The sequence below is a fragment of the Anser brachyrhynchus genome (assembly GCF_964034855.1).
Source record: "Anser brachyrhynchus genome assembly, chromosome: 1".
Classification (NCBI taxonomy): domain Eukaryota; kingdom Metazoa; phylum Chordata; class Aves; order Anseriformes; family Anatidae; genus Anser; species Anser brachyrhynchus.
The window spans coordinates 131,814,770-131,827,041 of NC_137694.1; the positions used below are offsets into that span (position 1 = coordinate 131,814,770).

Here is a 12,272-nt window from a genome sequence, read left to right on the forward strand (position 1 = left end):
TCTTTCTCTGCCTAACCAACAGTGTCTTTCAGAAAGGCTAAATTATGTTCTGCTTACCCTGACAAATGGAAAATAACTTCTATTCACTGATTGATGAGGTTAGCTCAAGTTACCATGCCATTACAGCTTTATCACTACTTGCTGTTCTTCTTAGCAGAGTAGCCATCCATATTTAACATCTTTGCCTCTATAATCCTTTTTACCAGAAGTAATGCAAGCATTGAACCCAACACTTGTTGCCTAGCATCATCTGTAGACCCACTGATTTTCAACAAGATTACAACAAGCTAAATGTTCTGCTCCTGAAGTCTGAAGTAGCTCAAGTGAAGTCTATGGTGGTGGGTCATTTTATAGCAGTTGACGCTTTTTCATTAAAATATATATCTATATATATATGATCCTGTATGTGTTTCCATATTAGGTGCCATACCACTACTTCTACATTTACATTAATAGTGAAACAGGATCAGAAGTGCTTAGGCTGATGTAGCTACCCACATTGCCTATAACAATAACATTGACAGAAAAAGTTTCAAAAAAATGAATGTCTCAAATTTAGTTGGCAAATTCAAGAGACGCCCCCAGAGATTTGGTACAAAGTGCAAGTTTAACTGGCAATTACATTGATGAGTACTTTAATCATTAATAAAACAGAAGAAACTGCTATAGAACAATTATTTTTCAGGCACGCCACTCCCAAGGCATTTAAGATTCATAAACACCAGATTTTGTAAGAACCCCCTAGAAGGTAGGCTCACGTCACACAGGTAGCACAGGGAGAGTGCTCTGGGGATGGGGACTTTACATTTTGCAGCTGAGCAGGCAGGGGTCAAAAGAGAGCTGGAGCTTCAGCACTCCAGCACATCAGGCATAATGCCAGGGAAAGCAGGACACCCTGGAGGGGAGGCCAAGTTACTCCCTTCTTTCCCTCACCCATCCCACAGTCAAGGAAGAAATGAGCCCTGGAATATTGCAAATAGAGTATGAACAGAACAAAACGCAGAGGCAGAGAATGAACAATTAGCCAGCCCTGTGACAAAACAATAATCAAAAAGAAATCACTAATATTACTGAGTGATGTCATGGCAGAGGCAGGGCTGTAACCAAATACTCCAGGGATCCTCTTCATGAGGTCTAGTTCATACACTAGATAAATCCTTCTAAGCAGCATCTGCTGATGTTCCTTAAATATCTTCAAAGTGCAATGGACACTGATCAGATTTCTTCACCTACCATTTCATTCAAAATCCACTCTTTTATACCCTGGTTTCAGCAGAATGTCATAAGATATCATTCAGACTTGGGCTGTGGGCCTGTCTCTCTTTCCATCCCAGCTCAACATCTTTCATTTCTGTTTTAATTTCTGGTAACCCCAGAAAGTCCCCTTATCAGCATCATCCAAAGGTCAGCATTTCCCACTTCTGCAAGCAGAGAAGCAGAAGTCCTGTAGGCTGTGGCCTCCCTTATTACAGAAACCACAAAAAAAAAAAAAAAAAAAAACCTGGGGGAAAAAATAAATAGCAACACTCAAGCTGGTGATCTTTAACACCTGAACACTTTGTTTTGCAATGTCCGTGTTTCCTCCAGATGGAAATGGGCTGGCCCTCAGAGGGGCCAACAGCAGAGCTCAGCTCACTACAGATGCCCTAAAAATAGCAGCTGTAGCCAGCCATCAACATCCAAGGAAAAGCCTGTGGAGGGAGGGTGGCATATATGTGCAGCCAAGAGAGCTCAGGGGTATTCACGTGCACTGCAATGAAATCCTGAGCTCACTGGTGCTCACCTCATTCCCCTTTATCCTTCACCCCTGTCCTATCCTTTCTCTGATCCTTGGACATACTTTCCCACCTCCTTCTGTGCTTTCTCTTGCACACATTTCAAAAAGCCCAGTCTCTTTCCTCTGCATCCTTGTTTATCATTGTACCTTTCCCCCCTTCCTTTCCTGTTGCCCTCTCTTTTATCCCAGTTCCTGCCACATACCACCCCCACCTCTCTTTGGAGCCAGGAGGCCAGTCCGCTCTGATCCGCAGCAAACACTAAATTGTGTTCTAACCCACTTCATGTTTACAAGCAGCTAATACAGCCTGATATGTTGTGACTGCCCCAAACCTCACTTGATGTAAGTGATAGCTCCCATCCAGGAGGAAGGCATTGATCCCATGCGAGAAAGGCCCCGTGGATCTTCCAGCACCAGGTGTCTGACAACAAGGAGAATAGCATTTTCATTAACAAACCTGCAAGTGTGGCAGTTTGTGAGTGGGCTACAGAACACCAGCTGCCTCATACCATTTTTATAATGAGAAATAACTAGAATCAGACTTAATTACGGAAGTACTGTTGGAAATTTAAATAGTGCTGGTGACAAGGGTGCAAGTCATCTCTGTCTCCAAAGAAAGCATGATTAGCTTCCAACAAGTAGGAAAAGCAACAAATGCCTTGCCATGAGTGGGCATGGTATCAAAAATAACTTTTTGCTTCTATTCTTATCCCTTCATTCTTTCAAGCTACACCCATCTGCAGCTTAGCTGGTGGGACAGGCAACGTTACAATCTGGGAGTTTACGCTGCAAACACCAGAACACAAGTAGCGCGTGCATGGTCATGTCAATATTGGCCACCTGTCATTTCAATGAAAATTCCTATACCTGTGCAAAGCCAGTGCTGGGCCTGTTAGAGGAACGGGGATTTTTTTCATCATTGCCAATTCTAAAGATGCTATCATAAATTCCACAATTTCTGATGTTTGTCTTAAAGCTCTGAGCTGACAATAAATGTAAACAGCTTTCCCCGCCCCCCCCCCCCCCCCCCCCCCCCCCCGTTGGAAAATTGGATTTCTGATCCTTTCAGCTGCTGAAAGAACATAAAAATATTGCCTAAGCACAAACAGGCAAAGTTCCCCATTAACTGGCAGGGGAGATGGAGTTGCACAGCAACCGTGACAGCATTGCATGACATGGGAGCAAATGCCATTTAGACTAGCGGCACTGAAACAGGCAGGAAAATGTAAAATCTCCTTATATTTTTCCCAGCCCCATCTCATGGGTGATCTGTGCCTGAAATTAAGGCACACACATTGTTCATACATCAGAAGGCCAAAACAACAACAGGAAAAAAGAAGAAGATGAAGAAGGTGAAGAAGAAGAAGAAGGTGAAGAAGGTGAAGAAGAAGAAGGTGAAGAAGAAGAAGGTGAAGAAGAAGAAGGTGAAGAAGAAGAAGGTGAAGAAGAAGAAGGTGAAGAAGAAGGTGAAGAAGAAGAAGAAGAAGAAGAAGAAGAAGAAGAAGAAGAAGAAGAAGAAGAAGAAGAAGAAGAAGAAGAAGAAGAAGAAGAAGAAGAAGAAGAAGAAGAAGAAGAAGAAAAATGGTTACATTCATCTTTTAAAAGGCTTTTCATTGTGTAGACCATCTCATTATTTTTCAGAGACCTGACTCATCATTTTGAATGTCAATTCTGGTAATTTTTACAGTTTACAGGCTTTGTCTTGTTAAATGGAACAGTCAAACTGTCTGCTTTTCCCCTTATTTTTGAGGAGCCCTAGAATTCCTTTCTAATATTTGTCATGTTCTGCAGTTTCATTTCTGTCAGATGGGAACAGGCTGAAGTTGAGCTTAGAGGAGACATGGAGCCCTCTCTGCTATGGCAAAAAGTGAAATGCAGCCTGGAGTTTCACGTACTGCTGTTTATGAGCGTGCTGTCCCTCCAGTGCTTTGCTTTGCTTCATGTACTGCTTAAAATGGGAGCTGGCACAGAATGAACAGGGTGGTGGATTTCTCATTATGGGCATCCCACTTCTCATTGTAATGCCAGTATTGTCTGTAAATACGCAATGCCAGCACATGAGTTGCCAGCAAATGATTTCCTGATTATTGCTCAACCAAATCTGTGGAATTACATTCACGTATGATTTCTTGTAACAGTTAAATTCTGTAACCACCTGTTTCCTTTCCAGGAAGAATCTTATTTCATCTCTCCATTCTCCTCTGTTATTTTCTATCTTAATTTTCCTGCAGTATGTGTTTAGGATGCTGCTGCTTTCCTCCTGGAATGATGACATCTTTGTACTAAGCCATATATTGCAATGCATTTGGCAAAAGACCTCCATCCCCGAGAGCAAGTTCCAGGAAAACGTTTTTTTTTTTTTTTATGCCATTTACTTAGAAAAGGCTCCTGTACCTACAACTTTTTCCATCTAACCTTTGACTGCTCTAATGTAAGCTCAATGGTTAAATGCAGTGATCAGTCACTAGCAGTCAAGGACAGACATCACTGTTAACCAGAAGGAGAGCAAACATGCAGATGTGTGGCTTGGCTTTACAATCCCATTGGCATAGCTATCCAGAAGTAACCACCTGCCAATATTTTTTGATCCTGTCAGCCAAGACAACTGCATGTGTACAAATTGATCTCCAACAGCATTTCACACTTAACTCAAAAAAAAAAAAAAAAAAGCCTTCCTTTTTATTTGAGACACAGGAATATAGGGCTGTAGAAGTGACATCTTGGACCATTAAATACAGTCATCTCCTATCACATATAGTCACATCATCTAAGCCCTTTCAAAAATTATCATGGTTCATTTACTGATACTGAGTTCCTTCCTATGCCTTCCATTATTTCTGTTGGAATATTGTTTTAGGAATTCAAAGCGTAGATGGCTGGAAAGGTTATAACTTCCAGTTTAAGCTTTCTTATGACCAGCTCAGAGCCGTTTGTTCTCTTGGCAGCATTGTCCTTCAGTTTATGTAGCTCTTCTGTTGTGTTTGTATTTACCTCACATCCAATGTTTCGGTGTGTCAGCTGGAGACGTGCACAGAATTAGAGGAATTAGTGAGGCAGTACATGTTCAAGTATAATGTCCATATCCCCACTTTGCTTTAAATGCCTGATGAAGTGAAAAAGCAACTAATTTTGTGTCATTAAAATGTAAATTATTCTTTCCTTAAGCAAGATGATCAATGGGGTTTTGACAATAGCTGTGCTAGTTGCATAACAAAGTACCTGCATTAGGCTTTATTATTTATTTAGGGGGGTTTATTATTTTTATGCAAAACAAGTACATTAGGCACAACAGAAAAATAAGGGTATTGGAAATCCATTGCTAGAGACTCAGCCTGGATTTGTATGTAGATTAGGAGGAAATGAGAGAGAGAAAAGTGGTTGATGGGAGGGCACAGTTAAGAAGGTGTTAGGAAACCATGCAAAAGGATGAGAAGCATCTGAGACCGTTTAATTAAAAGACCCCAAAAGGAAGGGAGATGATGGTGGAAGGAGAACTAGGAGGAGGGGCAAGAAGGAAAGAAAAAAAAAAAAAAGGTGAAAATTGGGGAGCTAATCATAATCCAAAGACATTGAGTTCAGCAATAATTAGAATGGCTACTTGTCCTAAAAAAAGGACACAACTTTTTAGCCTTTGAAAGCATTATTATTGTACTTATGCCCATGGGAAGACAAATTTGTCAAGCTTGTTGGATTCACATAGCATGCAGTTACAATTTCAGAAGTCACCATGTCCCCGCAACAAACAATGTATAGTTTAATAAAGTCTAGTGGTTCTAGCACTATTTATATGTCTGTAAAGCCTCTGCCTATAGTACAGAATAGCTAACTCAAAACTTCTTTATATGTTTTCTATTTCAGTTAGAAGTTCTGCATTTCTTCTTAAATGTCTTTATATATATATATGTATTTAATGTAGAAAAGTTACTTCAAGGCTTGTGAAGATTTTTTTTTTTTTTTTGCTTTTGGAAAGTCATGGCAATGAGCATGGAACTGGAGTTTTGCCAGTGGAAGAATAAATAATTTTATAAGAAAATGTTCATGTGCTGATTGAGATTCACTTCCAAGGGACAATCCCCACATTGTCAATATCAATATTATTCTGGTAGAAGTTGAGGTAATAAATATGAGCGTGAGGTAGGAGACAGGGGTTCCTACGTAGCAAACAGCCACTTCAATCGCGGTAACAGTCTGTCTCCTCCCCCTCTGCTAATCTGTCACATGGAAAGACAATGCTGCTAGTGAAGTCCAAATCCTCTTAAATCCCAACACTGGATTGTAAAATAAGATTGAAGTCATTGAACTTAAGCACAGGATGTGTGCAGAACTGTGGAACGTAACATTTTCTACCACTCTGTTAGGCTAGACTTTGCCGTGCTGTGGATGATCACACACAACGTCAACAGGTGTAAATGGAGTTGCATTGTTGGGTGGCTGGTAAGGTTTGTACCCTAAGATTATTGTCCTACCCTAAGATTATAGTCCTACCCTACCCTAAGATCCATGCCTGAATTTACTGTAATATGGCAACAGATTTTGTAGTAACACTAAAGATCTAAGATATACTCTTATTTAAAAGTAACATTTTTCAGGAGGGTAGTGGACATCATTTCCCAAAAATAGTCTATTGTGAATGGAAAACCAGTGTAACTTATGTATCTCCTAAATCTGGTTTGCATTTTCTTCCCATAGGGCAAAGAACACAGGTACAGAGGAGACTTGCACAGCACAGGACTTTCACTCAGAAAAGCTGAATTACAGAAGTGTTATAGATTAATTCTGATGATTTACATGTGCGATATTGTAACCATAGATTGTAATGTAAGCCAAAATGATGCATGGCGTGGTGGTGATCCAGAGGGGGTTAGACTCAGTGGTCTGTCAACAAAGAGTCAGTTTTGGAAACTTGTGGGTAACACAAGTGGCACAGGAGATGGTTTTGTAAATAAATGTGCTGGTTTCACAGACACCTCTCCTTGGTTACATAAGTAGGAGAGAGCTTTTGGATGTGCCAGCTCATCCTGTCAGATACTTTCTCCAAATAGAGGGTCTATAAATCACCGCCAGAAGAGCTGCACAAATACAGACCAGCCTAATAGCTTGTGTTTCCTGATTCATGATGCCCTAGCTGCACAGTGCTGCTCTCTAGTAGACACCACCTTCCTCTGTAATAATATTTAACAATTAAATCTAGGTTAAGAGTTGAAACCACGCAGAAGTAATTGTCTAAATAACTCCAAAGACAAAAAAAAAAATGCTATTTTGAAAGACTTGAGGGATTTCTTCCTAGGTATTTCATTGCTCTTGTAACAGGAGTAACAAAAATAGGACAGAAAAATAATTTGTGATATGCTCAAATCTCCTCCCTAGAATTCCAAATAACTCTCTTGTCAAATTATGCAACACCTTCTAAACTCTTTGCATATTTTAAAAATATGAAGTAATCTGCTTTGTAACTCTGCCTGACTAAATGCAATGGCACGACATTTCAAAGCACAGCTTCACAGCCTCTGTGGCTATTGGAAGTGCAAGATGCTTTCTGGATCAGTATTTAAAAAACACTAAAACAAACAAAAAGAAGAAGAAAGAAGAAGAAAGAAGAAGAAAGAAGAAGAAGAAGAAGAAAGAAGAAGAAGAAGAAGAAGAAGAAGAAGAAGAAGAAGAAGAAGAAGTTGTTGATGTTGGTTGTTGTTGTTGTTGTTGTTGTTGTTGTTCCAGCCTCTTTACCTTCCTGGCCAATATATTCCAGGTTCAATGGATCAATGCTACTGTTGAGTTATATCAGCTTGTGCATCAAGCTCATATGACTGAGATGTACTGAAAATATTAAAAGGAGAGGGAGGAAATTAATACATAAAAAGGAAGGAAGGAAGGAAGGAAGGAAGGAAGGAAGGAAGGAAGGAAGGAAGGAAGGAAGGAAGGAAGGAAGGAAGGAAGGAAGGAAGGAAGGAAGGAAGGAAGGAAGAAAAAAAGAAGAAAAGAAGAAGAAAAGAAAAGAAGAAAAGAAGAAAAGAAAAGAAGGAAAGAAGGAAAGAAGGAAGAAAGAAAGACATTTTGCTAAAATAACCTTTTTGGCAGATGCTAATATTCTGAGCTGGCTGGCAGCCTGGAACAAGTTTTTGGGAATCAGGTAGCACGAATGTGCAGCTCAGAGAGAAAGCAAAGTCTCCCATGTGGTTCTTTAGCATTTTACTGGTGTCCCAGGTGTCTACAGTGGGACAGAGAAGATATGATCCTTGGCCCTGGAACATAAAATCAGTTGAGCAGTGTACACTATACAAAACCCAGGTATCATATGGGATTTGAGTGCCAGGAACAGGCCTCTCAGTACCATCACATAGCACTGCCATTATTTCCAAGTATGTAGTCCCTCTACAAAATCCAGTCCATGCAGAGATCATTCAAGGGTCGGGAGCTCAGAGGGATGAGTCACAGGCATCTGGGGGGTGACATTGTGTGGGATGAGATTCTAACTCTCATTGTTTTTCGGCATACAAAATATACACAACATAAGCCAATTATATTGAATGCTGCTATAATGAACCCCTCTCATTGAGTGCTCTCTGCAGAGGGCTTTAAAACAAAAACTATTGTTATTTAACAGTTTTCTGCAGCTCGAAGAGTGCCACTGAGACTGATCCTGAATAAAGTGCAATTGTTTGCTGAATTTAACTTTACTGTAACTGCTGACTTTTAAAATCCATGCACTTCTAAGAGCTGTGGCCATGTCACTAGTGACAAAAGTGTGCATTTGTGATATTGAATAAATCTGGTTTCCCTTCCCAGTGTTCTTGTTCTCTCTGCAGTACCCAAGGGTTTAAATCAGTTTTACCCAAGGACCTAGTCTGTGTGCTAGTTCGCTTCCAGGGCTGGATCAAAAATATCATCCTCCATCTTAAAACTTCAAGTTTGGTGGTCCTTTAAAATAATACAGATTCTTTTGTGAGTATGGAACTAAACCATTATAGCTCCATAATCCTTCATGTTTCCCATACCCATCACCAGATCTCTTACAAATATTGTAGGCTCAGAAGCTTTCTCCATATTGATCTTGCCTCAGGCTTTATATAACATATATACCATGATATCGATATCTGAGGTTAAAACAGATACCAAGGTAGTCATCTGAGCATGCAGAAAATATCTAAAAAAAAGTTTAGACTCCTAAACTTACATGATTCATAGGTGAGTACATCAACCACTCTGGCTTTATTTTTCTACAACAGCTCCCAGTGAATTAAATATAGATCTAGCAGTTTGCAAGCATGAGCATGATAATTAATTATTGTAAGGTAAACAGTGACTGAAATCTACGTCATGTCTACCATCACCAGTGAATGCAAGATGGGTTATCCCTCACTGAAAGGAGGACACACAGCTCCATGCTTACCACAGGATAAAACAATTCCCAGAGTTGAGCACTGTGTTGGGAGTAACACAGGGACCATTCCCTCAGTGACCTTGAAATAACTTACCTGAGCACACATCTCCTACACCAACTGTTTCTTTTAAGTAAAATATGGACCATAACTATGGCTTTCCAAATTCTTATCAGAAAGGGCAGGATTTACCTCTCACAGCATTTAGCGGCATAAACCTGCTGTGCCTCTGGTATAGCATATTTCCCTGTTTAAGTGCACTGGGGAAGATGTACATATGTACATATGTACATAAGTACATATGTACATATGTACATTTAAGTATGTAGGGAAGATGAATACTGCTGTTGTATAATACACACAACTTGTTTCTTACCCATTCATTACCGGGAGATGTTTTAAGTTCATTTAATAGAGACAGTGCATATTTATACAAGATTAATTTGCCCTTGATTTTATTAAATTTGGAAATATGACAAAACAGTCTACACTACTACATTTCAGACATATTTGTGAAGTGCTTTAAACATTTAGAGCACACTAAACACTAAATGTTAAATATCACTGTGTCAGGTTTAGTCCTTTTGGTGTAGTAGTGAAAATGGCAACATTATACTTTTCTTGGTGTACTGAAACCAATCACTAGAATATTCTTGTTTGTTTCAACACAGCACAACTAAAAGCAACTGGCAACCAGCATCTAGAGAATAAAGACAAGTTTTTCTAATTACTTCTGACTTCAAAGTCCAGTACTCAGCAAAGATTTCTTCACTGTAAAGTGTTATTCAAAATTCTATGCCATGTGAGAAGTACCAGGCAAACCTTTGTTGCTGTTGCTTGTTACAAATGAGAAACAATGAGCTTTGCTTAGTCCTCGGTTGGAATACTGCTTGCTCTACTTTGTATGAATTTGCATTTAGGTGTGGGAATTTTACAAATATAGTATGACAGCTTGAAATATTACTTTTCCCGCATGGACAAATGTCAGAGAAATTATCTATCTGTATTCAGAACAGCACCCAGCTGCACTGTTGCCTCCAATAAGACAGCGTCTGATGTCATTCAAACAAGCAGATGCATTCATTTCTTTCCCAGGATGAAACAAGAAATATTTGTAAGTGACAGCATATTTATCACTCTGCTAGTGCTAGTTTCATCCTTCTATACTACTATTTTTCTCAAACTGTTCAGGTATGTCAATTTGAAACCTTGCTCAATAAATGTGTATGTTCCACACTGGTTAATCTATCCAAATACAAATGGGGTCTTATCGAGTCATTTCCACTGGAATCAAGTAAAATCCAGTACTCGGTGACAGAGCACTGGAACAGGCTGCCCAGGGAGTTTGTGGAGTCTCCTTCTCTGGAGATATTCACGGCCTGTCTGGACGCCTACCTGGGCAACCTGCTCTGGGGAACCTGCTTTGGCAGGGGGGTTGGACCCAATGATCTCTTGAGGTCCCTTCCAACCCCTACAATTCTGTGATTCTGTGATTCTGTGAAATGGAGAAAGTGCCATGTTATTATTTATTAATCTAGCATCCTACAGAACACCACTCTCCTTAACCTGGATCAATAAAAATTCCTCAGTGAAAATCCAGGTCACAAACAGAATGCCTTGTCAGAAACAACTGTCTTCTGAATTGATTTTCCTTACCAACAAGTAAATTCACTAAGCAATCTATTAAACAGATACTACCATGTTCACTTTCCACAATGCAAGAATGGGAAAAACTAAAAAGCATTCCCAGGAACACACAAAACAATACATTTTTTTAAACCACCCTAAGAGCAGTGGTTTTGCACCTTTGATTACTTATACTAAGTTAATGATGCACAGTAAGCTGAATGTCAAACAAATACTGCAAATTTCCTGTCGTTTACGCCTGTGAAATGCAGTTGATTCTCTGCATATGTCCTGTTTCATCAGATCATATCCAGTCACATTTTGTCAAACAGTGTTTATTCATTCAGCCTAAATCCAGTCACATGACACACACTTCAATGCACTTAGTATTAAAACAAAAGCTTTCCATAATTCCAGTTATTTTTAACTGTGAAAAGATACAACCGATTACACAGCCACTCGTGTGTCATTTACAGTGTTTCAAGCCCATTTTTACTTAAGGTTTTCAGAAATCATTTAAATACTATTCCCCTTTACTTTTGAATTACAACCCACCATCCACTGAAGAGCTGATTTCTTCTCTTTGTAAGAAGACTTGAGCTAATGTTGATGGGAATTACTGAGGAATACCTATAAAGAAGTAGACATCCTTAAGTTTCCAACAAGGTTAAGAAATACTGCTGTGCCACTTACAGACTACCTTGTGACAAGTAAAAGCTTAGCAAAGGAATGTGGGCATATTTTCTTTCTACCCTGCTGTGATTAAGTCTCATTTCAGTTGTACACAAGGGACAAGAAAAAATTAAATACGTAAAGTGTGTTCTGCAAGCCTAGCTGCATCCAGAAAAACAGGGATTGAGAGGAAAGAATGGGATGAAGAGCAGAAAAATAAAGTTAACAGGTTTACCTGATACTGTACAGCACTTTTCCAGTCTTAGAAATCCTTAGCAGCTTGTTGTCTGTCGTGACATCATGGAAGTTTGCTCCCTTCTCATTGGCAAAGAATAAATCTGGTTTCCAAATAGAGTCCAGCATAGAGGGATCCAAATCCAACGAATCATCAGGATATTCACTGTAAGCCAGGCGTGAGTCATTCCACTGCTGTCTCAAAAAAATGTTCACTCTGTAGTCCTACAGAAATGCCATGTGAAAAGGTTACTGAGCCACTTACCAATATTGGAAGCCCACTTTAGCTTTCGTTATGCTATTACACCTATTACAGTACCAGTGTTACAGCAAATATTTATGTTATCTACTGAATGTGAGAGATGTCATTTTAAAATTAAGCAGTCTAAATGCCATACTGAACCAAACAAACACAACTGGTACATTTTCCAAATCAAAATTACTTCATTGACGAAGAAAATATTAACTGCAACCTCCAATGTTAAATACAACCTTCTTTCAAATGCTATGGATTATCCCAGTGGTACTTAGAAAGTCAGAAAGCATCGTGGCTAGCTATATACAATTTCAACAAAGATGCTATAAAA

The 12,272-nt window shown here is 39.4% G+C and overlaps 2 protein-coding genes across 4 annotated transcripts in view; one reads left to right on the forward strand and one right to left on the reverse strand.

Moving 5' to 3' along the window:
• Nucleotides 1–12,272, reverse strand: part of GLRA2 (glycine receptor alpha 2) — a 130,696-nt gene that overhangs the window by 89,253 nt on the left and 29,171 nt on the right. For all 3 annotated transcript variants that reach the window (XM_080554324.1, XM_080554323.1, XM_080554325.1), the window contains exon 4: nt 11,687–11,910. In XM_080554324.1, coding sequence (XP_080410450.1) covers nt 11,687–11,910 — 224 coding nt within the window. The remainder of the gene's footprint in view (nt 1–11,686; nt 11,911–12,272) is intronic.
• On the forward strand, nt 3,080–7,757 carry LOC308180100 (uncharacterized protein). The gene is made up of 2 exons (XM_080561262.1): nt 3,080–3,361; nt 7,379–7,757. Exons 1-2 carry the CDS (start codon nt 3,121–3,123, stop codon nt 7,579–7,581), a joined length of 444 nt encoding a protein of 147 aa, XP_080417388.1. The 5' UTR covers nt 3,080–3,120; the 3' UTR covers nt 7,582–7,757.

Bases quoted from the DNA above. Each gene is read 5' to 3' on its own strand.
- LOC308180100 (XM_080561262.1), top strand. From the start codon at position 3,121: ATGAAGAAGGTGAAGAAGAAGAAGAAGGTGAAGAAGGTGAAGAAGAAG. The intron at 3,362-7,378 runs GTTACATTCATC...AGAAAGAAGAAG, and splicing joins GAAGAAGAAGAAGAAAAATG to AAAGAAGAAGAAGAAGAAGA.